The following is a 24123-nucleotide window of genomic DNA, read 5'->3' as shown; positions in this document are numbered from 1 at the left end:
CCTCCTGCTCTGGGAACGCCGCCTGGCAGCCTCAGCCCCTGCTCCAAGCCCCCCGCCGCAGGCAGCACGCAAGCGTCACCTGCCCAGCTGATTTCATGCTCTGCCTACCCTGGGATGATTAGCACAAATTAAATGTCACGCTAATCAACTTAAGCATGTGACTACAATATAGTTAAGTTACCAACTTTTCCAACCTCCTTCCACCACACTAGATGAGGGGGTTTTTACACTAAAAATAACGGTTGCATCCACTACACATTAATTTGTCAATTTGGCAAAGAGATTAACATAGCTAAGCAAAAATAGTCTGGTGAAGGGCATAAAACCAAGTATTTTGTCTGATTTTTAAAATCTAACACGTCACCTCAGTGATATAGTAAGCAAATAGCAATTATCCTAACAGTCAGTATAGACTAATTGCTGTACCTAACTGTTGTGGGTATAAGACAAAGCCATTCAGATAAACATTCCATCAGCATCTGTTTTTTAATCTGCGTTTACATTTTCTTCAACTCAATTGTGAAAGTTACTCCATATAACTGGATTTCCCAGGTGCAACGTAAAGAGTCACGGAAAGCCAGGTGCTTCACTCCCCATGTGCCATGCTGCTAACTTGACCCAGTAGATGCTACATTATCTGGACAAAGCTTTAGGATGGAAAAACAACAGAAGTTGACATAGCTCTAATGCAAAGCACTGCAGGGATAGGCAAAGGCATGTAAATGTCTCACTGTCTTCCCAACCGATAATCTTTTCATTCCAAAATGTAATCATTTCAACTAAATTATAGCACAGTTTGATATGATAGAGTAAAAATCAGATATTGGGGGGAGGGTAAAGACATGCTCAAAATGACAGCAAAGTTTTACTAGAAAATGTAAGTCCCTGTAAGATTAGTGCCTCAATGAGGGAGCCACACGTGCAGGTAAGCACAAGGCGGCTTTGCCCCCTGCTCTGACAATGGGCCCCAGACACCTGAACCTCCAGCATTTTTAAAGCATAAAGAACTAGGGAAACAACTCACAATGACTTCCTTGAAAGAATCTTTGTCACTGATTGTCTTATCCGCTATGCATCCAGATTGATTCAGGTAGTGGTAGTTCTCTGGTACAGATAAGTAAAAAGCATCTAACGAGGAGAGAAAAGAGGACGAGTGAAAAAAAAAAACCAAACCACATCGCAAAACAAAAGCACTCCACAAATTACTGTGTCACAGTCTGAAATTTGCTCAGAAGTTATGAAGATGCACAAAGTTGTATATTAAGATCAGATATGGCATTTCACTTTGCTGGGTTTTGCTTTATTTAGCTGCACAATGGAGTTAACTCTACTTCTTAGCATGCAAAGACAGCAGGCCTAAAGGGAGATGTTGAGACAGCTTTAAGCAATTTTGCAACTATACAAATGTAATTTCCTTTGTTCTGTGGATTTATTCTTTAAGAGAGAGGATTAGAGGAACCAGAATTATTTCTCTTTGTTGCTGTGGAGTTATTTAGTACCAGCAAAAATATTCAGCTTGAACAGAATGAGGCATGTTTGTCCCCAAATAATTTTTCCAGGGCCAAAGCAGAAGCTGGGAGAAAAACTACCAGCAGATCAGTGACATTCATCAACTAAGCAGTTTGCTTTATCAAGTTGAGCTCAAATTCACACACACTGAATCCCAGCTGAATACCTAACCTATTTCTCTGCTTGGGTTAGTGGGTTTTGCAGTTAAATTCTCTACTGCTGTCACCATGGCTGACTGCTAGCAGAAAGCCACTACAGTTGCGCGACTCGCGTTTTGCCACTCACCTTTCTCTCTCTCTTCTATCCCTGCCAGCAGAGCATAGAATATATGATAATTTCTTTCCCCAGGGTTTTGTCTTACTACACGATTCTGTCAAAGTAAAAAATAGTTTCCATTCAAGCAATTGTTTTTAAAGGAGAATTTTTTCATCCACAATTTCAAAGAAAACATTAAATCAAACAAAATTAACTGAGCAAAAGCAAACGCCAACTTACTTTTTCCAATAAATCTATACCCAGGAAGAAAAAAATTCAGTCAAGGAATAAAGAAGCAATTAACACAAGAACTATTTCTAATCTTATTCTTTCATTTGAGACAATAGGAAGAGTGTAATCGTCTTTTCTTACGATGTTCCTACTGCCGTAACAAGATGAATAAAGTAGCAACAATGATAATACTGCAGCTGTTCTAATACCAATGCGTTCCCTCACCTCCTTCCCCTCCATCCCAACAAAACTGGGCTTGTCACGTTCTGGATTTTAAACAACATCTGCTTTTCTTTACTTTTTCTTTTCCCTAAAGCTTGGAAACAGCTTTAAGGATGAAATCTGTCCCACTGCAAAAGCAGCTTATGTTCAAAATGCTAGGTAGGAACCCCTTAGTGTATTCCTCATTCCCACACCTCTGTTGCTCTAGTGGTGCTGGCTCATAATCCAATTTTGCCAAATTCAGGACAAATTCAAGGATTTGTCTCACCAGGCACACTGCAGAAATTCAGCAGCTCTACCCTTCCATGTACTTTTCCAGAAAAGTAAGAGGCTTATCTTCAGACATAATAAATGAGGGAACTAGCTGACAACTGAAGTTATCCCAAAGAACTCAGGCTGTTTTAAGCTCATTATGCGGGAACATGCACATGAGCCACACTAGCAGCAGCAATATAAAACCCTGGTCCTCCAAGAGCATATACACCCCACCTCACCACAAATGCACATGTATGTGTGCATGACCTCATGCAGAATGTGGTGTTACTGCTTCCCTTTCCCACCTGCATCAGCTCAATTTAATTATGTATGTTTCAGAACGGAGGTGAAAGGACAAACAAGACTGAGCCACTTCTCTCCCAGTCCTCCACAGAGGAGGTATGTGGGCGCTGCCCACAAACTGGGGTAAAAATCACTGAATGAGGATACAATCTATAATTCTTCCTCCCTGAATGTTCCCCTTCTGACAGATGTTCAGCTGAATAAACTTCCCAAAGCGACTTGAGTTGTTGTTGTAAACAGTCTTCGCGTTGCCAAAAGCTTCCATTATTGGGCTGTGAAAATACGGAAGAAGAAGAGTGTTAACGTGTGACCAGCATGCCAACGGTTTCACATGGGACTGGTGAATGCAACAGCACTCCAAAAAGTTCATTTCTGGCACCTTCCTCAGCCACAGCCTAAATCCTCAGTATTACCCTCAATTTATTAACAAAGGGCATCTCAATTTTCTATCAAAACACGCAAGTATCCAAACAACAGGAGCACTAATCACATTAAACTACTCTGCAGCTTAATCTCTAAGTGTTCAAAAGATGCACACAATTCTCACTGCAGTACTCAAATTATAGAAATAAGAAATCTCAGCACATGCAAATTGCTAGACAGATGTAGGGAAAATAGTCCTTGTCCTACGGCAATTAAAAAAAATAATTACATCAAGATACAGCAGGTAAAACAGAGATGAAGCATGATAAACAAAAGTAATAGCATCTCTAACTGTCTTTGTTTTCAAATGGTTTAAAACCATGTTTACTTTATTTGAACATTGATTTTTTTTTTTTGCTTGCTTAGTCCAATTTATCTGATGTATGTATTTACTCATCTGTCTTATCAGTTCCCCTTACCCACCCTTTCCTCAGCATGTTTTTACCACTTGCACACTTTATCTTCACCATGCTGTATCTTGTTCTACCTTATCCCCAGGCTACACAAACCAAAAGCAATCGTTTCTCCCTTCCATCACACATTTCCCTCCCTCTGATTATTTGAATTCAGCCCCAAACAAAAATGAAATCCACCACTAAAGCATCGTCCATTTCAAAACTCTGTATGTTTTTGCTTCATTAACATATACCACTGTGCTCACAACTCTCTAGAGTAGCCAGGTAATTCTGTTTAATGGAAATTTTCCCCTTTTCCTCTTTCATTTTACTGTTTTGTAAATGCACCCACGTCTTTAATTACATTGCAAGCTCTTATTTCAATGACAAGGCTTATGTCTTCTGGAAAAAAATACCTGCGTGCTGAAAGATCTAGTACCTGCTCTCAAGAATAGCTTGCTCCACACAGGAGGTCTTCTCTCTGCAGGACAACTCCAGTGAATGTTGGCTCATTGCAGACAAGAACTTGAGAATCAGCTTTGTGCTTTCTGTCTTACCAGCGCCACTTTCACCACTGCAAGACGAGGAAGGAGAAAAGTGTTTGCACAGTTCAAGCTGCCAGTGCAAAAGCTCTCTGTCTGGCCAGCCCTCCATACCCCAAATAACTGGGGGTCAAGAAGATAGGGGTGATTAGAAACGATACTCAAACAGCAGCAGAAGAACCCTTTAAGCTTGCTGAATATGACATTCAACACAAAATGCAAGCTATCTTTAGTCTTCACACCATTGTTCAGACAACACTGCAAGGCATTGATTGCATAAGGATGTACCCAACACCCATGAGGCAAAGAAGAGCTCTCTGAATACAAACAGCTATGCAACAATTCTCACCAACACGGAAAAACAAAGTTAGAACGAAGGCATGGCAATGGTCAGGAAGAAAGTCCAGGATATGAATTAAGCTGGGAAAGTTTGGGATTATGTTGCAGCAACCTAGCTAAGGAGGGAGCCCAGCTGTGGGAAGGAGGTGGTCAGAGACATCAGTGCATATTAGAGCACATAAAGGCTACTAATATAATTAATTCTGATATTCTTAGTGAGCTACATATTCTTTAACCGAACTTTTTATATGCCCATCCAAATAAACCAGACTCATGAGTTCGAAATCTACGATTTTCACCTCTCATCACCATCAGAGATGTAAAACCTCTTATCTTCACCCACAGCAGAACAAAGCTATTTGATAATGTTAAACTGACATTTTAAAACCAAACTGTTAATAAGCAATCTTGCTGATACAAACAGGAGGCAATATACTCGCCTTCTCTTCAAAACCAACACTCTAAAAAGGGAAGGTATAGATTTGGCTCTTTTCTCCAATGTAATTTCCCTTCAATTATGTAGTCTTATAGCTAAAATCCCACCGTGAGCCATTAAGAAATAAAACCTGTGGTTAAAGTTTGTCTAGTTTGCTTACTTTTCATCTGAAGTCATAGCATTGTATCCTAAGCTGCAGCCTTATTCCTAGTTTTCCTAGTTCTTCATTAAGCTGTGCCTAATTCCAGTTTGCTCCCAAATGAAAGGAGGTACATTTCAGTCTTATCCTACCCTTTTCACTGTAGCAAGTGGGAGTTTTGTCATGGACTTTGATGGAGCACTACCGGGCATATGGAGCAAGCTTAGTGTATTTGACAGTCTTTTGTTGTGCCACTGCGGAGTGGTGAGCTTGGTGATTTTAAGTTATGGCAAAGTATAATGATGCTTTCTAGTAAAAAGTAAAGAAGAAAGGTACAGTCCAAGAAAGCAGCACAACATTTTCCTGCAAATAAATGCCAATGATTAAAAAAATAATCGGGGAAGAGGCATTCAGAAAACATAACGAGATACAGAGTTTTGTTGCGTTTCCCAAGAAGAATCAGTGGCTTTAAAATTTTTCATAAAACTTCATACAAGATATGCTATCCACTGATACGTTCCAGCCAGTATGATTCATCCATCATACTTATACCATCTCAAACAAACTCTGTAGTATTTTTAATTTAGTTTTACCTTTGACATCTGGCCTTTTTGGTGTTTGTTCCCACTCTCTTTGCAGGCCCTCACTCATGCTCCTTTGCCAGCAAAGTAAATATTTAATATTCACTGTACGGAATACTTGCTTCTTGTACAAAACACTTCTGCTGCTAGTTTTGAAAGAGCTTCACAAACCCTTGCATCATCCTTGTTTAGTGCAAAAACACTGCAAAAAATCACCAAACGATGCCCGCCTAAATTCTCACCCTCCGAGCAATGTATATGTCAACAGCAAGGATACAGGTGCCAAGGAGAATATGAGCTCTTTCACTGACACCATCCCTCCTCTCCCCCCACTTTCTGTCCCATTTTTGTAGAAGCTAAAAGTTACCCCACCATAATCAAGAACAATTCTACAAGTGAGATATTCAAAGCTGATAGAAAAGTATTTCCTGTGCCTATCTCTGGTACAGTTGGTATTATGCACAATTACATACTCTTGATCTTTTCTTACAACAGGAGAGGCTCAAAACAGGGTCAGGCCAAAGATCTACCTGGTCAGTGTCCTCTGACAGTTGCCACACGGAGATGCCCAGACATGTGATACTTCCCTTCTGTGTTCTTCCAGCTTCCACTTATTTGCTGTTCAGAGGGTTCCTGATCGAAACCTCGTTTACAACCATGTGTCTTGTAGCCCTCAATGGATTTATCTTCCATGAGTTTCTAGCCATACTCCCTTCGAAAGCACACAAACATGTCATGGTTTGGATCTGCCTCCTATCGGCTTCATTTGGCGGCCCCCAGCTCTCTTGGAAGGAGAAAACAACAACTCATCCCACTCCTCCCTCTCTCTGTTGCACATGACTTCATGGATAGCTCCCCTAGTTTGAGTTGCCCATCTCCGCTAGCCATTCCCGCGTACGATACCGCACTATTCTTCTGATCGCTCCTTTTTGCTCTCCTCTGAACCACCTCCAGGTCTACAAAGTCCTCCTGGATACCAAGGAATGGAGGGGGAAAGGCTTGTGCAACATACTCAAAATATGAGCGAAGGCTGGATTTGCTCCATGCTCTCTATTAATCTACTAGTAACCTCTCTTATTCTATTCTATTCTGTTCTTTTCACTCCCACAACCACTACTGAGCACCGAGTGGATGGGTTCCCGGAGCCCCCGGCATGACAGTACGGTTTCACCCCTGTACGGTGTTGCTCAGCTCGATGCACGTAAAATTATGGGTCCCAAGTTAGCTCTGCATTTTTCCTTTACAAAAATGCTTTATAAAACCCAGTTACTAATGAGACGAAAATCAAGAACAAGCATGCTAAACTGTAAAGTTGTTTATTTAACCCTACAGTACACATACTACCGGTACACTGAGTGGGATCAGTATTTCAGACTCCGTAGAAAGCCTATGCCTGTAAGAAGTTGCCAAGGTCAGTACAAGGGTGATTATTTTAGTGCACAGACAACCTTTCCAGCAACCTTTCCACCCTGTGAGTTTAAGTGCCCAGCTCGTTCCACATCGCTACGTTCGGTACTGTGACTATATTAAGTGTGACAGCAACCCACAAGGCCCCCATTTAGGAGATCTTTAGACTTTCTCCATGACTTGCTCTACGCAGGGCATCTTGCTAAGGGCGCAGCAGCCTAGACTCCAGACTGCTGCAGTGGAAAAAGGGGTCAAACAGACAGACTCCTCATTCTGAAGGACTCTAAATGAGTGAGGCAGTGAGGCACTACTCTAAATCACTTCTCAGGTCCGTCTGCTAGCTTTAAAACCCCAAAGACAGACACACACAGTCCAAACAGGCCTCTTCAGCAAATACAGTTTGTCAAACGCACATGTGAATTTTGGTGTGTCAGTCTCATAAGAAGCTTTCCCATCACAGCCTGGGTCTCATCAAAAGAGTACTTTTGGTACTTTTGGTTCACACTGATTTTCAAGCTGAGCAACAACAACAAAAATGCCAGGCCATCTGATGATAACAGAGAGAACAAACTGGTGTCAGACTGTGATTTCCCACTTACGCACCAACTTGAATGTCATTCAGCGTAACTATTGCTGCTCCTTCAAGTGCTTTACACTTCAAGTGCTTAAAGTGCATCAGCTGCTATTGTATCTGAGAGAAGAGCCTGTGTGTGCTTGTACATGGACTAGACCACCTTATAAACAGAGCAGCAACAAATAAACCCCCTACAGATACTCTCCTATTCTTACAATAAGGGGTGGGGGTTTGAACTTGGTCCCAACTTGTGAACACCAGGTAATCGTGGGGGAACTCGGTCCCTTCCCTACATCAGGACAAGCTGTTTGGCTATCCCTTGAGTAACATGGACTCCTTCATGCTCCTGCCGAGGCACCCAGCTGAAGAATCACTAAATGTTAATTATTTATTTTTTTTAATGTGTCTGTTGCAGCATCAAATTTAACTGTGGTAGACTTTTGTGTTGGTTTTTGTTGTGGTTTCCCCCCCCCCTTCCCCTGTTTTATATGAAACTGGACTTTGCAGTAAGTTCAGCTAAACATGAAACTAAGCACTTGATGTAGATGGTTTTCACTACATGAAAACTCTAGTTCAGTAGCTAGATGAACAATTTTTAGCATGGGAAAACAAAAATACCATTTCACAACAGTGTAAATATTCTAATGCACAGGTTGTGCACAGCTTCTTCAATGTGTTATTTTGTTGACATTTTAGGCTGCCAAGTCATTTTTATGCAGCACTATCATGAATTAAAATAACCCTGTGTAACACAGACTGATAAATAAACATCTCTGGGTGACTCCATTTAATATCATCTCGTCTGTATTTCCTTCCTTTTCACCTCTGGTCCGGGTGGTTACACTGGAAAAATAGTCTCTCATTTATATTACATTTTGAGTCACTACTGATGGCAGTTTTTAATTCAGGTTCTTGCCTTAACCCTCTCATCCTATTCCACCCAGACATCCCAGGCATCTCAAAACAGATTTTTGAACCCGAAGCCTTAAGGAAGCAGCTCCAAAGCCAGGCTGAGCCAGACCCAGGTGCCAGCAGGGGGCACCGCGAGCCCAGAGGATGACAAGGACCAGTTCGGCACCATACCTCTTGGGGGGGGGGGACACGAGAAATTGCTACTGAGCTTTTAGATCCCGAAGTTAGGAGCAGGTAAATCAGAACGTGAAGCCTACGCGAACAAGTCACTCGTCTAAACTGGATGTAACTGGTTGTTGTGTTTCGTGATGCAACAACTTTTTCCTTTTTAGCATCTCTTACGTAACATACAAGACCAGGATGTCTACCTGAATCCAGACGCTGCGGAGCTCCACTTGACCTTTTTTTCCAAATGCCAGGAGTAACCAAGAAAGCCTGACAGTGACTTGTTGCAACATCTAATTCTAAGACAGTAAAAGATGCAGGAATAACCAGGATGCCGAATTGGATGAGCACGCTGGTATACATCCACTTCTGATGCTCCAAACTAACCCCATGATCACAGGGACCTTCCCAAACCTTGTGAGAGCCATTGAGAACCTTCAGTAATTAAAAAAAAAATCCTGTTCTGAGTCCTTCACAGATACAGCATGTAATACTGTTTTAGGAAAGCAGATTTAACTTTTTATTTTTTTATTTCAATTGCACATTCCCTCAATTTCTGTAGAAACAAGATACCCTTATAAGGTTGCATTGCGGCACTTGTCTGAAACACTGAACTTACACAAATCATTGTTTTAACCTACGACAACAGTAAACAATTTTAAAAGGAACTGCTAATGCAAAACTTCTCCATATTACGGTTTGTCTGTACCAAGGCACATGGTTTACAGAACAGGGACTGCTGGAGACTCCTCTGGAATATCAAGAGAATTCTGCTTATGTCCTTTTTAGGACACAACCTGCTTTTCTCTTGGCAGCTTGTGGGAAGCTGGAAGGGAAGGTAAAATACTTGGACCAGTACACAATGACCGAAATACCAACAGCCACCTGCTAGGCACTAGAAATTGTTTCCCAATATTTAGGTACAGGGGCTGCTCACAATTAACTACCTGACATTAAAACATGAAATCATGACTCCAGGCCAGCCACCTTCACGTGACAAAGATCTCTGTGCATTTTGGCTTTTTTTTTGGAGTGTCACCTGGACTCGGCTATATATGTACAGCACTATGTATTAAATAATAAAAAGGAAAAACACAGCTGGAAAAAAAGCTGAAAAACACACTGAACCCCCTCTGCCTTTGTGCCACAGGCAGAACCTGCCTAGAGGCGATGGCAGGCAGGAACCGCGACCTGAGAGCTTGCAGAAAGTTGGAACCAGACCCAGTTGTGTTGCATCTGATCTACATTTCTAACAGCCGTCTGAACAATACTGAACCATGTGTGCCAAATACACCTCTTCGCCAGCAAGCCTTGCAAACTGGCCTGTAACCTTAAATGCCAGTAGAAACTGCCTATTGCTAAAGGTGCTGCCCGCACTCTGAACCAACCCCCCCCTGGCCCACCGGCTGCCCCCATGCTGTGGTTCCACGGCTGTCGCAAGGGCTCATGTGGAAGTCGGGGGACACCTGAAATTGTGTCACCTTGTTTGAAGAGCTCTCTACACTTAACTTGTGCCGCAAGAAGGCAAGAGCAAACAGGCTTAATCACAAAAACACTGCAAAGGCAGGAGAGGGAAGGGAAGCACAAGCTCTTTCACCCCTGCCCGGACCCTGGTGGCCGGTGCCACGCTGCCATTGCCACCGAGCGAGTGGCTGCTCCCGATCCAGCCGGCAAGGCTTCTGCTTCCCTGCCCACATGCGAGCCAAGGCAGCTGAGCTGGCAGGCAGGGGAAAGGGAAAAGAGCTGGCTGTGTTTTCAGCTCTTCTGGAGCAAGAAGGAAGGAGGAGCTGAAAGCAGCGAAAAGCGACTGAAATGCCAACTGCTCTCAACGTACGTTCGGCAGCAGTGAGATCCTGAATACCAGTGACACAGTGGATCAAATGGGAAGCTATTAAATCACCATTAAATTAAACATGATGAGATCAAGCAAGGAAGATTAATCAAGCAGAATTATATGGCTGCAACGTGGAGGGTTTTCTCTTTTGCTATTATTATTTGCCACATTTCTCAAGAGTGGTGTGCTATTTTTTCCTTTCCTCTAGATACAGAGTTCAGGCTCTAGTGGTGACATACTCAGCCACACGAGGATGTTCAACCGGTGGGGAAAGCACTTGGGGTAACATTTGATAGGCAAGTAGCAAAAAATGCACAAAACCACAATAGATTTTTTCACTTACAGAAATCGTAAGATGCATGAGAAAAATTAACATTTAGTTACAGGTCCACAGAATGATACAGAGTGAGTTCAGAACTCTCTCCCAAAACTCCAGTGCTTTAAAGTCTACTTTCTTTTGGAGTTCTGCTCTCCATGTGACCCAAACCTATGGGCCTAAACCATATCCGGAAGGCTCACCAGCACGGACAGTCAAAGCAGCAGCAGCAGCCACCACCACCATTTACCTGATGAGGATACACTGGTTGTCATGGCGCTTCCAAAGGCAGCGGTAGCACTCGTTCGCCACAGCGAAGATATGAGGTGCAATCTCTCCCATGTGGTGCTTGCTGTATCGCTCCACCGCAGCGCAGTCATACAGTCCCGGGATGCTCTTGTAAGGGTTCACAGAGGCAACTATCGAACCAATGTAGGTCTGCAAAAGCACAGCCCCCCCCCCCCAGTTTGTTATTACACATGGGGTGGAACAGATTAACACTCTTCCCAAATGAAAGACAACAAATACATTTGCAAAAGCCTAGCAATCCTTTGGATAAAGAAAATCCTTTGGCATTTCCCCCCTGCTTTCTTCCTTTTAACAAAAGCAACAGAAGGGTAAAAGTTGTTTCCAACTCTGCCATGTTTTCAAGCTCACCCCACCTACAGCACAGCTCCTCGGCTGATGCATCGCTGCCTTAAGGCCGCTTACAGCTGCACAGTAATGACTACAAGGACCAGTCTACAGCAGCTTCTCACACGTTCTTAGGGACTCACTGAAGTTACTAAAAACCTGACTGTCCCCCAGGTATAGGTGCAAAAGTCCATGTTTCCATGTACAGTATTCCAAGTCCATCTTGGCTACTCATTTTTAAAATGGAATTATCATACATTATGGTATATGCTAGCACGGTTATATAGTAGCAGGCTCTAAGAAAAGCACGTCAACTGGCAGATGCTCCCAAAACACTGGAGTTTTGCAATTTAATTTATTACTAGTTTGATGCACAATGGCAGCTGACAAGGCATGCATTTCTATCCCACTGCAATTAGAGAGCACATCAGTTAAAACCACCCAGGTAGCAGCTTATGCCCATTCCCATTCGCCTGAACTCATTAGGCTGTGGTAACGTGATCACTTGCAACAGCCTATTCACACTGCTGTTCACTTTCTGTCACCCTCTCTCTACTTCAATACATTTTTCACATAAAATCAAATTAAGTGAGGTAGGAGATAGTATTAAGCATGGTATCTCCAGAACTTCCAGCACATTTCCTGGGCATGTGAAATTAATTGATTCATCATATAGCGCGTATGGCATTACCACTGTGATGCTAATTTTGTTTTGCTAAGTACCCTTTCTGCAGTTCCAGGCAGGAAGCTGACACCTGGCTTCAACAGCCTCGCTGCGGGCTTGCGAGGAGCCAGGCTGCGAAGCCTCCAGCCTGTAACATGGTCCCCGCGTACAGACAGATGTTTCACCAGCAGCCAACCCCTCTCGCCCCCGACAGCAACCAGCTGTGAAGCTGACAGCAGGACTGAGGCTCTCCGCACCTCCGCAGCACCCTACCCAGAAAGGGCTGGATAAGGCAAGCCACGGGAACACAGCCCCCCCTGCCCCTCCTGCAGCCCCCCTCTGCCCCAGCAAGCCGCCACCGGGGCACTCGCTGAAACCCCGGGACCGGCAGCTCCCCTGCGTCTCCTTTCCTCTCCGTCGGTTTCTGCCACAGCGTTCACATTCCACATCTACCTGCCTGCCTCTTCTCCTTAATTAACATGTAATTATCGCTGTGTATCAGCTCTCTGGTGTCACTGTCACCCTGCTGTTACGTTCCCTGTCAGCCACCTGTTCCTCCTCCATCAGGCCACCGCAAGCAGCAGCTCTGAGCTCTTGTTAAGGGGACTGCAGCAGTGTCCTTGAAATTATGATGATTTTATTAGCTGCAAGGGGAATATTCCTCCTCACTGTAACTCAAGTACCTTTTACAGAGCTGTGAAGTTTCGATACATGTGTTTTATAAAAACTCCATGCTGTGGAATAGCTCAGAAGGTTTCATCTAGAGGAAAGATACCATTTTAACACATTTCAACACAAGATCATATCGCAGGGCAATTACAGCACTGAGACAACAGCTTAATTTCCTAGGATCATCCTCTCTTCAGTTCTTAAATAACTAATGAGGAAGTCTCTGAGAACCATATGATATATCAATTAATTTCACATGCCCCAGAAATGTGCTGGAAATTCTGGAGATACCATGCTTAATATTATCTCCTACCTCACTTAATTTGATTTTATTTGAAAAATGTATTGAAGTGGATAGAGAGTGACTGAGAAAATGAACAAAATTCATCAGTATGGTGCATATTTCAGCACAGACTGCATGGGCAAAGTTTTAAGATTTTTTTTATTATCTTCTTACATGAATACAGTGCAAGCATGAACAACAAAATAGACTGCTAATCTTCCTCTTTACCTTATTAAAGTTTGACTAAGGCCTTACTAAAATGTAAGAAGAGTAACTTGAGGCATGCCATCACAACAGATGCCATGACAAAGAAGCAAATTTAAAAATCCCTGTGAAACATGATACCATCTAACTTTACAACCATAAGCATCCACTCTATAGCTTCTGCGTGACCAGGTACCTGACAGAACAACATCACCACGCTCCCCAATCTCCCTGTGATAAAGCAGTGGCAAACCTGCACCACCAACAACTACAGTGTGACTTTTCTTGCTTCTCCTATTTCAAACAGTAAATATCATAAAAGGCGACAGCAGCCCGCTTCTGCACAGACTTGCTTAACACGAGGCAATCTTTCACATGACTTAAGCTTATTTTTTTAAAAAATACATACATGCTTCCAGAATATTAGTCCTTGCTGCGAATAAGAAAAAGGTTTTTATTAAAGAAAGTCAGCTAGCTTCGTTGCCTCATAATTCATGTAAGGCATCTCAGAGGAAAAGGTAGTGTATTATGGCAAGAACAGAAACCCGGTGAATAGCAGAAACAATAGTGGCAAAAACAATTCCTAAATCACCTCATGGAATACCACTTAGAAGATGTCACTATTTTACAACTTCTTTCTCTCTCTTTTTATTTCAACAAAACCATGAAGAACCACAGCCTCTACTGAAACAGCTCCCATTTTGTGGTTCCAGTCTTCTGGTGCTTTGAGTACGTATCACCTCTTTGCAGAACAAGTTAAATGCGTGCACAAATTGTCACCAAATTACAATGACGCAAGACAGAACAAACTCAGGCCCTCAAAAAACAACTTCCTCATCCCAAGGCAAGGTCACAAAAAAGCTATATTCTTCATACATAAACACAGTGGATCAGATTTACCATCTACCAAGTGTCACAACCCAGCCCAGGTACAACTAGATACCTGCACGGACTAATGGGGAGTTAGCTGGCCCAACCAAGTGGAAGTTCCGCCTTAACCCAAGGCAGTTCAGCAAGGCATCAATGAGCTAAAGCAGCACCGCTGTTAAAAACTATTCCCATTATTAAAACGGTTCCCATTAAAAGACAGATCTTCCCAAAGTCTTTGTAAATTTCCACAGGTCACTCAACAGCAGCAAGATACACTGCAAAAATAATTTCCTACATCACTTCCAAGCTTCTCCCATCCAGTAACTTTCACACGCTCTTACTAGTAGCAGTATGTTACAAACAGTAGATCCTACTTCTGCTAGCCTCTGCCCTGGCACCTCTAAGAGCCACCAAGTCAGGGACCTGAGGTGCGGCATGACCTGCACCCACACACAGAAAAGCACCACCTGACCCTCCCCGTGTGCTGGGCTCCGCTTTCCCTCCCCCTGGGGACTGAGCAGCCACCCAACACAACCCCTTTCTTGCAACCCCATTCTCGGAGGGCAGCATTTCCAGTTTCACAAGTGCAAGCATCTTAGCAGCAAGTTAAACCAGTGTAAAGATACACAAAAAATGCAGGGCTGCTCGGCGGATGGGTATTGTCTCCTGAATGCTGTTTCTGCACCAGGCATCATCACGTGGCAAATTAAAGCAGCTAACAGCCAGAAGTGGGATCTCTGAATTACTTTATTATGCTAACATCACAAGGCAGCCGTTTGGATGAAATTTCATAAAAGGTATTTTCACTTAAGAATGTCACTTCCACTTTGCTTAAAAGAGAGTGCATTACATTTTCTCTTTGTTCTTTGCAGATTCTAATCTGATTCCTGCAGTCAATAATTACTTATTTTAATGAAAGCACTCCAAAGCAGTTATGAATAGGGAAAAATGCTCATACATCTGCTACGGCACTAACAAGCGGACAGGATTTCTGAAGATTTCCAGTTGAAACACTTTGAGGGGTATTTCAGAGAAATACTGCGTAGAGCTCCTATCACAAGCCTGATTTTTAAAATCTGTTGCAATGAACCCGACAGTTTACTTTTCTGTTATATGACCAACTCAACACTTCAGAGAGAACCACATAGAAACTCCTGACTTACTTTGTTACAGACCGAACCAGCAACAACTTGTTATCAGATTACTGCTGATACATTTATTTAAACCCAAAAATAAATGAAAGTTGAGTTATTCAGCCTGAATCCCAATGCAGCGCTTTGATCACCATATTAGAAGGCCGGGCTTCTTTCCCAATTACAAATTTTTACTGAAATTTTACATTAACAATGCATCTTCCAAAACACTTTTGGTCATAAACCACAGACAATCCTGCTCCCTGTTCTAGCACAAAAGAGGAAATAAGATTGCTTGCTGATCCTCTAAGAGGACTTTCAAAATTAGAAGTTCAAGCCCTGTCTTCTCAGCTAGACATTCAGTAGGGCAATCGCATCGCAAGAGTCAAAATGAAAGATGTACTTGAGAAAGGAAGGGATTTTTCAACAGTTCTCCTAATGCTTTTTTTGTTTTCCTTGTTGCCTTCTGATAGCAATCAGCTTTCGACCTCTGTAGTGAAATCACCCCCTGACTTCTTCAAACACTCAAAACCAATTAGTTCTTTAACAAGGTTCAAGAGCTCAGCTCACAAAGATTTCGGATACCCACAGAAATACTCTAGGAAAACCTGCAATGTCAGAGTAGACCTGTCTAACATGAGCGGGGTTTTTTTTATTTTTTAAGGAAGACACAATCATTTTACTTCGATGCCAAGCAAACGTAAATGATTAAAAAAAAAGCTTTACTGATTAAAATACACTTTTTCAAGTTAGCTTAAAAATACAAGAAAGAAGTTTGCAATAGAAGAACGAAATACAGTTTGAAATGTCTGTCTTTCCCATGTAGAAAAGGCTTTCGGACTAGAAGACAAAAAAGCAGAGTAAGAGATTTCCCCTTCAAATCTTTTTTTCAGGTTCAGTACACAGAAAAAAGCAACAAAAAAGGAAACTGCCCTAATGCAAGATCACTTAATTAACCCTATAAACCAAACACATTAAACATATCAGGACCACATTGCTCTCCACCTTCTCCCCTTCACAGGTGCTTTTTTGGGTGTATCCTTTCAGCTTTGCTCCATATCCAGCAACCATCCACCTCCCACTTCTTCCCTTTTACGCCAAGGCTTCTGCACCTCCACAGTAATTGCTTGATTTCTGAGGATCCTTTATGATTTCTGTGGTTTACCCAAGCTTGTTCTTCCCATGTAGGGTCACCAATTTTATCCCACACTGTTTTTCTCATGACCTCCTTTCACCCCTCTATGTCAAGGTACCCCTCTGTGCTTCCCAGACTGCTAGCATCTGAGACATCCCATTCCTCCTTCTTTCTTAAATAATTAAATAGGGCACCAAAAGGCGGGAGGGGGGATGAATGGGGAGGACAAAGCCTGTATCTCATGTTACAGGGAGGGTGCAGAGCAGGCTGGAGGACTCTGGAGGACTCAAAGGGCATCATGTGCTGCTCCTGAACTACGTCTTTGATCAACAATCATAACAGAAAATAAAACTGCACTATTACCACAGGCAGAAGGAGAGTGCATTCCTCAATCTCTATCATTGTGTTTCTTCAGTGATACCAAAAATCAATATATTCTTCAAAACCTGGTATCAGAAATGTTGGAACCAATCAAACATAGAATTAAGATTGTTTTGTTACAGACAGATACATTAATATTGAGAAATACCATTTTGTCCAACTCTCTTAAGAGCGCTTTTCAGGAAAAGAAAAATCCGTCTTATTACAGAAAGAAAAGCATGTTTACAGATGCCTCAAAAAATATGTTTCTGGGTTGTTTTAGAGCAACCCCTGGCTTCCCTGCAGTCAGTCACTTAAGGGACTGATTCTGTGCCAGAAAAGTAAGGGCTTTTTTTTTTTTTTTTTTTTTAAGAGGGTATTAGCATCAATCTAACAATTTATTCAACAAAAACTATTTTCTGGGCTTAGCCTTAATATATGGGAAACTTCAAATCAAACTGCAGTGCAACTGGCTGCCTAGAAAGCCACTTATATGTCACTTTTAGGCAATGTAAGGGAAAATATTTTTACCACTGTTCTACACAACTTACACATCTCCCAGACTTTTAAATCATCACAGCTACAGTAACCTTACTGAATTACACCACCAGCGTTTCCAGAGAACACGCTGAGGACAGGCAAAATTTGAAAGACCACAAAATAGCCACCAAACTTTGTTATACTTTCAACACGAACTTTCAAGGTATCAGGACACAAAACATGGGAACAGAAGAGTTTGCTCCAAGCTGCAGATAGAGCTGCTGTTCTCTCCAGGTAAAGAGACTGACAGTAATCATGACCGAGTTTATTCTGAGGCAAAGATAACTAGGTCAACCACCACATGCACATCAGCATAAAAAGGAGAAAGATGGCTGGACCATATTTTGGGGTGCTTTTTATAGGGGAGGCAGCATAAGGGGTAAGGGTATACTATAAACGGGATGATAATTAATGCCCTTGTTCATGGTAGGGCCTTGATTTATCCTCTCTGTGGTAAGCAGACACCATCGTTCAGCTAGTCCCATACTGATTTCAGTGGGATGGAATCCAGTTGTCTCATGTCTGAAGCCAAGCTCCTTTCTTAAAAACCACAATCAAAGTGAAGTACTAAACTACAAGTTTAGATGTTTTCAACCAACCAAGCCATTTCTAAGACGGAAATGTGATACTCTATAATCATCCTTACATGCTTGGGCTTCTGCAGCCCTCAGCATGTTTGGTGACTCATGGTGGGTTTCCAACCACTCAAATTTACATCAGCTTTGCTTTTCTTTATCTCTGTGTTCCTTGCCAATGCGCACAACATTACCCCTAAATCGTCCTTTTTTCTTCTCAAGGTCAGTTGTAGAATTGATTGTAAAATGAGCTGTTTGTAAACGCACAGGTCACACTGCAAATGCGAGAGTTAACACCCACATGAGAGGACCTTCAGAAGGGAACCAGAACACAACAGAGAATGCCATGAAGATGATCAAGTACTAACAGGCAGCTACCTATATCCACCAAAGCCCACCTGCTAAATGTCCTCCTTGTCATCATTTTTGAAAAGTGTTATCTCAGGCACATTCACACCGTTTAGCTGCACTTTTCCACGTGCATCAGTGCATGATGTAAGCTGCAGCTTACATCTCTTCTACCACCTCCCTCCTTGGTGGTCTTTTCCATTCCCGTCCTTGGCACATATCAGATCCAAGGCATAACAGACCGAGGCATTTTTAAAGCCAGGCTTTATGCTTGTTTTCACTGGCACAGTTCACAAGATTTTGGAATAATCTTGGAATTTTTTTTTAAATACATGATTTCAGATGATCAGAGGCAACTTCTGGGTGACAGCATACCCTGCCAGATGCATCCTTGTCTGTTGTATCGACCCTTCAACCCACAACTGTGACCTTAAGCTTCCCTTGGTACAAGAGTATTAAACAACACTGTCCTGTTCCCAAGCCTCTCCAAGGGCAAAGGCTATGGTACCTCTTCGCGAAAAAAAGCGGTACTTTGTAACCCAGCTACCTTCTACATTAGGCAAACCCTTCCCACTCCCTACAGCTTCAGCCTTGCACATTCATAGTGCCCTTGTGCTAGGCAGCTAACTGAAGCTGCCTAGATCTATTTCTTGAGCATTAAAAAGTGGGTTTTGGCCACTTTAGTTGCCAGTGTAAATACCCAAAACAGTGCACAGAGGCAGTCAAATCTTTCAGCTTAACCCCACAGAAGGCTCAGAGACGGTGAAGAACCTGTACAAAGCTAAGAGCTCTCCACAGGGTAAGAGATAAACTCATAGTTTAATCTTATTTTATTTCTCCAACAATTTTCCCCTACTGAACAGACTGTTCAATGTGGATGGAGAAACTTAAGGAAACTCTACAAATGTTACCCACAATCTGCACAAAAAGAAAAATCCAGCTGGGAAATATGAAACCAATGTAAAGAAAGGCTGATAAAAGAGCATTGCTATAGCTGAAGGTAAAAACCAAACCAACAGACAGTAACACCGGTGTCAGATAGACATCTTTCGTTACTTAAGAACTTCACAGGTTATGACAGATTTTCTCTTGTACAAAAAGGACTGTGTCTCCTTGGTTTTACTGCACTTTTTTGCTAATACAGTACAATCTCTACCATGTCCTATCCACTGAATGTCAGGATAATGATCTTTTGTGTATGGACTGTTTATATAAACAGTTATGGAAGAGCATGTCTCTTCACCTTGCGAAGTGGAGAGAGGAGGTGACCTCCTGAACAAAAAATGCAATTGATCACAACGAGACATTGATTTTTGTCATTTTCACGGGCTACAATTCAGCATGTGAACGAAGGTTTGCACATCAGACTGCAGCAATCTGTGCGCACAAGTGCACAGCTTAACTCGAACCAGGCAATCTCTAGCTCAAATCAGAAAAGGCCCCACAGAGAGCAGAGACCCCATGGCTCGCCACTTCATTTCAGATGGCCTGTGGCCACACACTAGTTCTTCTTCCTGCTTTGTTATTGCACAGTGCTCAAATGAGTCTTTCAAAGCTGTCTGAAGGTCTAATTCACCCTCCAGCAAGGAAAAAAAAAAAAACAACAACGGTCTTTTTCCTTCCTATAGACTCATCTTGGGAAGATGAAGGGGCTTTTCAGAGAAAACACATGCAAATGAAAACAAAAATGCTGGCAGACGATGCACCAAAAAGCAGTGTTCCTAGAACAGCGGAGAAATACTTTTAACAAGTTTTGGAGATCTGCTTCATTCTCCCTGCGACTATTTTACATACCAATATCCAGATTTTCATAGCTTCCATTTAATGTTTTAAGACCTCTTCTATACAAAGTGCTTTTTTTAGGACGAGAGCAGAAGAGCAGGAATTACGCTTTAACAGAGCATGAAAACAGAAATAAAAGGCCAGAATAACTGAAATCTAAGTCCATGCCAGGTATTTTCTTGGATGATACCAAACTGCTGCCAAACAGCTGGGGGTCTAGAAATCAGATGACAAATGGTATTAGCAGTCAAAAATCTGCTAAATTGAACTTTTGGACTCCATTTGCTTTTAAAAGGAAAGACTGACAGACATCAAAAGGAAATAGCTGAAACTGCTTGCAAGAGATGGACATCTTTTCAAATAGAAGTAACAGCCTGGCTATGAATCAACAGTCCATTTAGGCAGGTAGACAATAGCTATAAAAGTAATTTAATTCCTTCTCAACTTAAATAGGTTGTCTGTGGTTTTTCTAGTATTAAACTGCTGGAATTTGTGAATAAGGCAGGCGGACAGCGTAGCACAACCAGTAAGTTTTGTGCAGCTCACTTTACAGTCAAAGCCTAACTCATGTTAAGAAAACACGTGCTGGTGAAAGACAAGTGGCTTGAGTTTCGGAGTCCAAATTCCTGCCCTCCTTTAAATGCCTTTGCAGGACTGGGAGCAACAGACCTTACAGAAAGGAGCCAAAGCTTACCTATAAGTGAGGCAGAAGAACACGCAGAGACGTTCAGCACCATTTGCAAAAGCTCTGACTGAACAGCACTAAGCTAGTGGCAGTACTTAAGCAACTGACTGAAAAATCTGCCTTTTGATTTTGCACATTTGATTTGCACACAGAACTTTATGTTCTGAATTCATTGAGTTAGCAGTGACATTGAATGAAGGTGTGGAGAAAATAACATGAAAACAAGCCTTCATATCTGACAAGACATTAGCAATATATACCACCACTGATGACAAAACCTTCACAAGATGATAGATCTCTACATTTTTTATACGAAGTTATCATTAAGTAGGGCTTAGGTATCATTCTAAACTCATGGAAGTCAACAGGAATTGACCCTCTTGACCCTCCATGTATTATTTATTCTCCTACCAATCAACCAAATGAGAAGAAAAATACTATTACAGAGCAGGCAGAAAGAGCAAGTTTACAGAGCAGGCAGAAAGAGCAAGTTTTTTGATGGTTTAATAAAACTTTGACCTGCTCTACCTCCCCATTTGTCTCACTGAAAACAGCCCCCTGATGACAGAGGGTAAGATGCCTACTGCAGCACATACACACAGCAGGCTACCAACAAGTACCTAATGTGATGCAAACCATAATATAAACTTATGTGTTTGTGCAGCCATTGCATATATGCAGCCATTGCATACATTGCAGTGTGCTTGTGTAGCTGTTGTAAACATGATGGTGTACTCCATTACACAGACCTTTCTGAGCAGCTCCCCTTTTAATGATATCATGTTGATCACACCACCTCAGGCTGAAATATTTGCTAAGATCTGAAAATACACACCTTTAAAATCCCACGTGTTTTCAGTTGTGAGCACAAAATTCAGGCAAACATTCTTTGTTGTTGTTATTATTAGCAGTCCCACAAGTTCTGCAGTACGGAGAAATTCAGAAGCAAAGTTGGTTCACTGACCAATGGCATTTGTTTACTTCTCATATCATTACACCTATGTTCTTCCTCTAACGTATTAAAAAACAAATAAAAAATTACGGTAATTGGTCTTTGGCAGTCAACTGTTGATCTATGTAACTGACTATCCTTTAGCAATAGCAATCACCAGAAATAAATTCTACTAGATTTCCAATTAAAAGTCTGCTGTGTTTTTACAGATCTTTGTCTTCTGCTCTCTAGTAATAGATGTAAAATGGAAGCTGCAATTAATGCTTGGAGACAGGAACTCACTTTGAACTGCATTTTGAAAACATTATCTGATGTGTGTAAGCATAACACGCTAATTATGGAGGTAAGTATCTATGTATAGACATCTGCCATGCATTCTTAGCAATGGTGTTCTCTGCTCTCTGCACCACCACTGAAGGAGCTGGTGGAGGGAATCTTCCCCATCTCCCCAGTAGCATAGGAAGGCATGAAAAACACCGTGATTCATCAGCACACTGTTAGAATTTATTTACTGTAAAAGCAGAGCAATTACACAAACAGCAGTTTCCGCAATGACCATAGAGCAGCTCCTGCAAAGCGGTTATTGGGGCTGCTCTAGAGCACTGGGTGCCTGCGGAGAGGAACTGTGCAACCACAGCTGGGTTGCAGACAAGACCAGGATAAATGTAGTTCAAGGAGCTAGTGTAATAACTAAGGACTTGGCCTAAATGTTCACGTACAATATTTATATATGTTTTATGGTACTAATTAACGACAATTTGTGCGTACCATTGTTTGGTGGGTTTGGGTTTTTTTTAAGTCAATGGCTCACACTTATTTATACTATGAGGCATGACAGGCCAAAGACCAAGGCTGTTGAGCTGTCCAGGATGGCCTATGGGCCTTTGATACACATTCTTTGTATCCAAATGTATCCAAGTTTTTCATTTAAGAAATCAGTCATGACAGCTTTTGTCTTTATAAGCAAACACTTTAGGGCTACTGTTTGCTTCTACTGTTCTTACTTTGTCTCTCTGCCTCCACCTACAACTTGAGTCCATGGTAGATGACATCTGAACAAGGGTGCTTTCTAAGCATATAATGAATTATGTCTGTCTGTATTTAATTAACTACGAATTCAGTGTGCCCTGCTATTTTCTCACTATAACATGCAGCAACATCCACTTCCTGCTGACCAACCTAACGGCACAGAGCAACTGCACCGGTTCCGAAATGAGTTACACTGTACTGAGAAAAAAATGACATGCAAAAACCTAGACAAACAAGTCACAGACAGCAACTGACCCAGATATTAAAGCGTCTGTGTCTGCAAACAGAATTTGAAAAAAACTCGACAGTCATTATTGATTAATACTGCACAAACATCAACTAGTTGCCTCAGGGAACCCTCATGGACTTTGAGGGAGATAAACTATCTAATTACTGCAAGTTTAACAAACTACAACTGAACGTGCTGCTAAAGTAAACAAACACAAATAGATTTAAAAATCGATGCATAAATAACTGAATATGCCTTTTAAGAACAGATAGCTGAGCATTCAGTGTAATGAAGTGGCTAGGAGCTCTGCAAGCAACCTCGTCAGGGAAGTGACAACTTTTCCTGTTTAACACCTTTTTTTAAAATCAGAGAAAAGTTGCTTTCTCATCAAAGTTATTCCATGTTTGGTGCTTCAGCTGAAGAGAGAAAGGAAGCCAGCCACAAAACCAGCTCCTAATTACCATCATCCTCCCTCTGATGTGGATGTGGCTGGTACAGCACTACATGTCTACGTGGCTGGTACATACGGTTTTATACATATGCACATAAATCTAACAGATGGTTACAATTACTGGTGGGCAAGCTGCAGTCCTAACTTGAAAGTGAGCAAAAATAGGTTATGTTCTCTCTCTCCCTCCCTGGCCACCACACCCAACTGCTGGACAACCTGAGGACCACTCTCTTCATCAGGGAAGGGTGGCCAAGGGGCCGCCACAGCCCACCCCATGCAGCATGCCTCTCTAGGCATGGGTACACATTCTCCACCTAAACAAGGTGGGCACGTGTCAAATCATCACCACTTCAAAGGGGAATGTGCCTACCTGGTAGTTTAGAGCTTAATTCAAAACGAAAAACATAATCAGATTTGCTTTGAAACTTGTTTATTGCTTGAACTCAGGCAACCTAGGGTGGATCTGATGACGAAAACCTCCATATTGACCTGCACAATGTATACTGCAGTTATTTCCACCCTGCCCTTCACCTCAGCAAAAGCTGCTCTCTAATCCTCGTCTGCTCTTTTGAAATTCGCTTGCCTACATCAGTAACTAACCGCTGGCCACAGAGACTCAAACACCATCCATTGGTGTGTCCTGCAGCACAACCCACACCGTGTGGTTTTTACAGCATCCTCTCCAAGGCTAAGCCAGTCTCCTCTGCAATGTGTACTTAACTAAAAGTAAACCGGGATCAACA

General features: G+C 42.1%; 1 protein-coding gene across 1 annotated transcript in view; it reads right to left on the bottom strand.

The window, feature by feature from the left end:
- Positions 1-24123, bottom strand: part of MYO10 (myosin X) — a 168725-nt gene that overhangs the window by 69125 nt on the left and 75477 nt on the right. The window contains exons 4-9 of the mRNA XM_037379036.1: positions 11089-11276; positions 4033-4167; positions 2923-3047; positions 2005-2018; positions 1795-1879; positions 1025-1128 (exon numbers count right to left, since the gene is read on the bottom strand). Of these exons, the coding sequence (XP_037234933.1) occupies positions 1025-1128; positions 1795-1879; positions 2005-2018; positions 2923-3047; positions 4033-4167; positions 11089-11276 (651 nt within the window). The remainder of the gene's footprint in view (positions 1-1024; positions 1129-1794; positions 1880-2004; positions 2019-2922; positions 3048-4032; positions 4168-11088; positions 11277-24123) is intronic.

This window comes from Falco rusticolus, chromosome 3 (genome assembly GCF_015220075.1).
Source record: "Falco rusticolus isolate bFalRus1 chromosome 3, bFalRus1.pri, whole genome shotgun sequence".
Classification (NCBI taxonomy): domain Eukaryota; kingdom Metazoa; phylum Chordata; class Aves; order Falconiformes; family Falconidae; genus Falco; species Falco rusticolus.
Note: the sequence above shows the minus strand (reverse complement) of the source record. Positions and strands in the feature narration are given on the sequence as shown.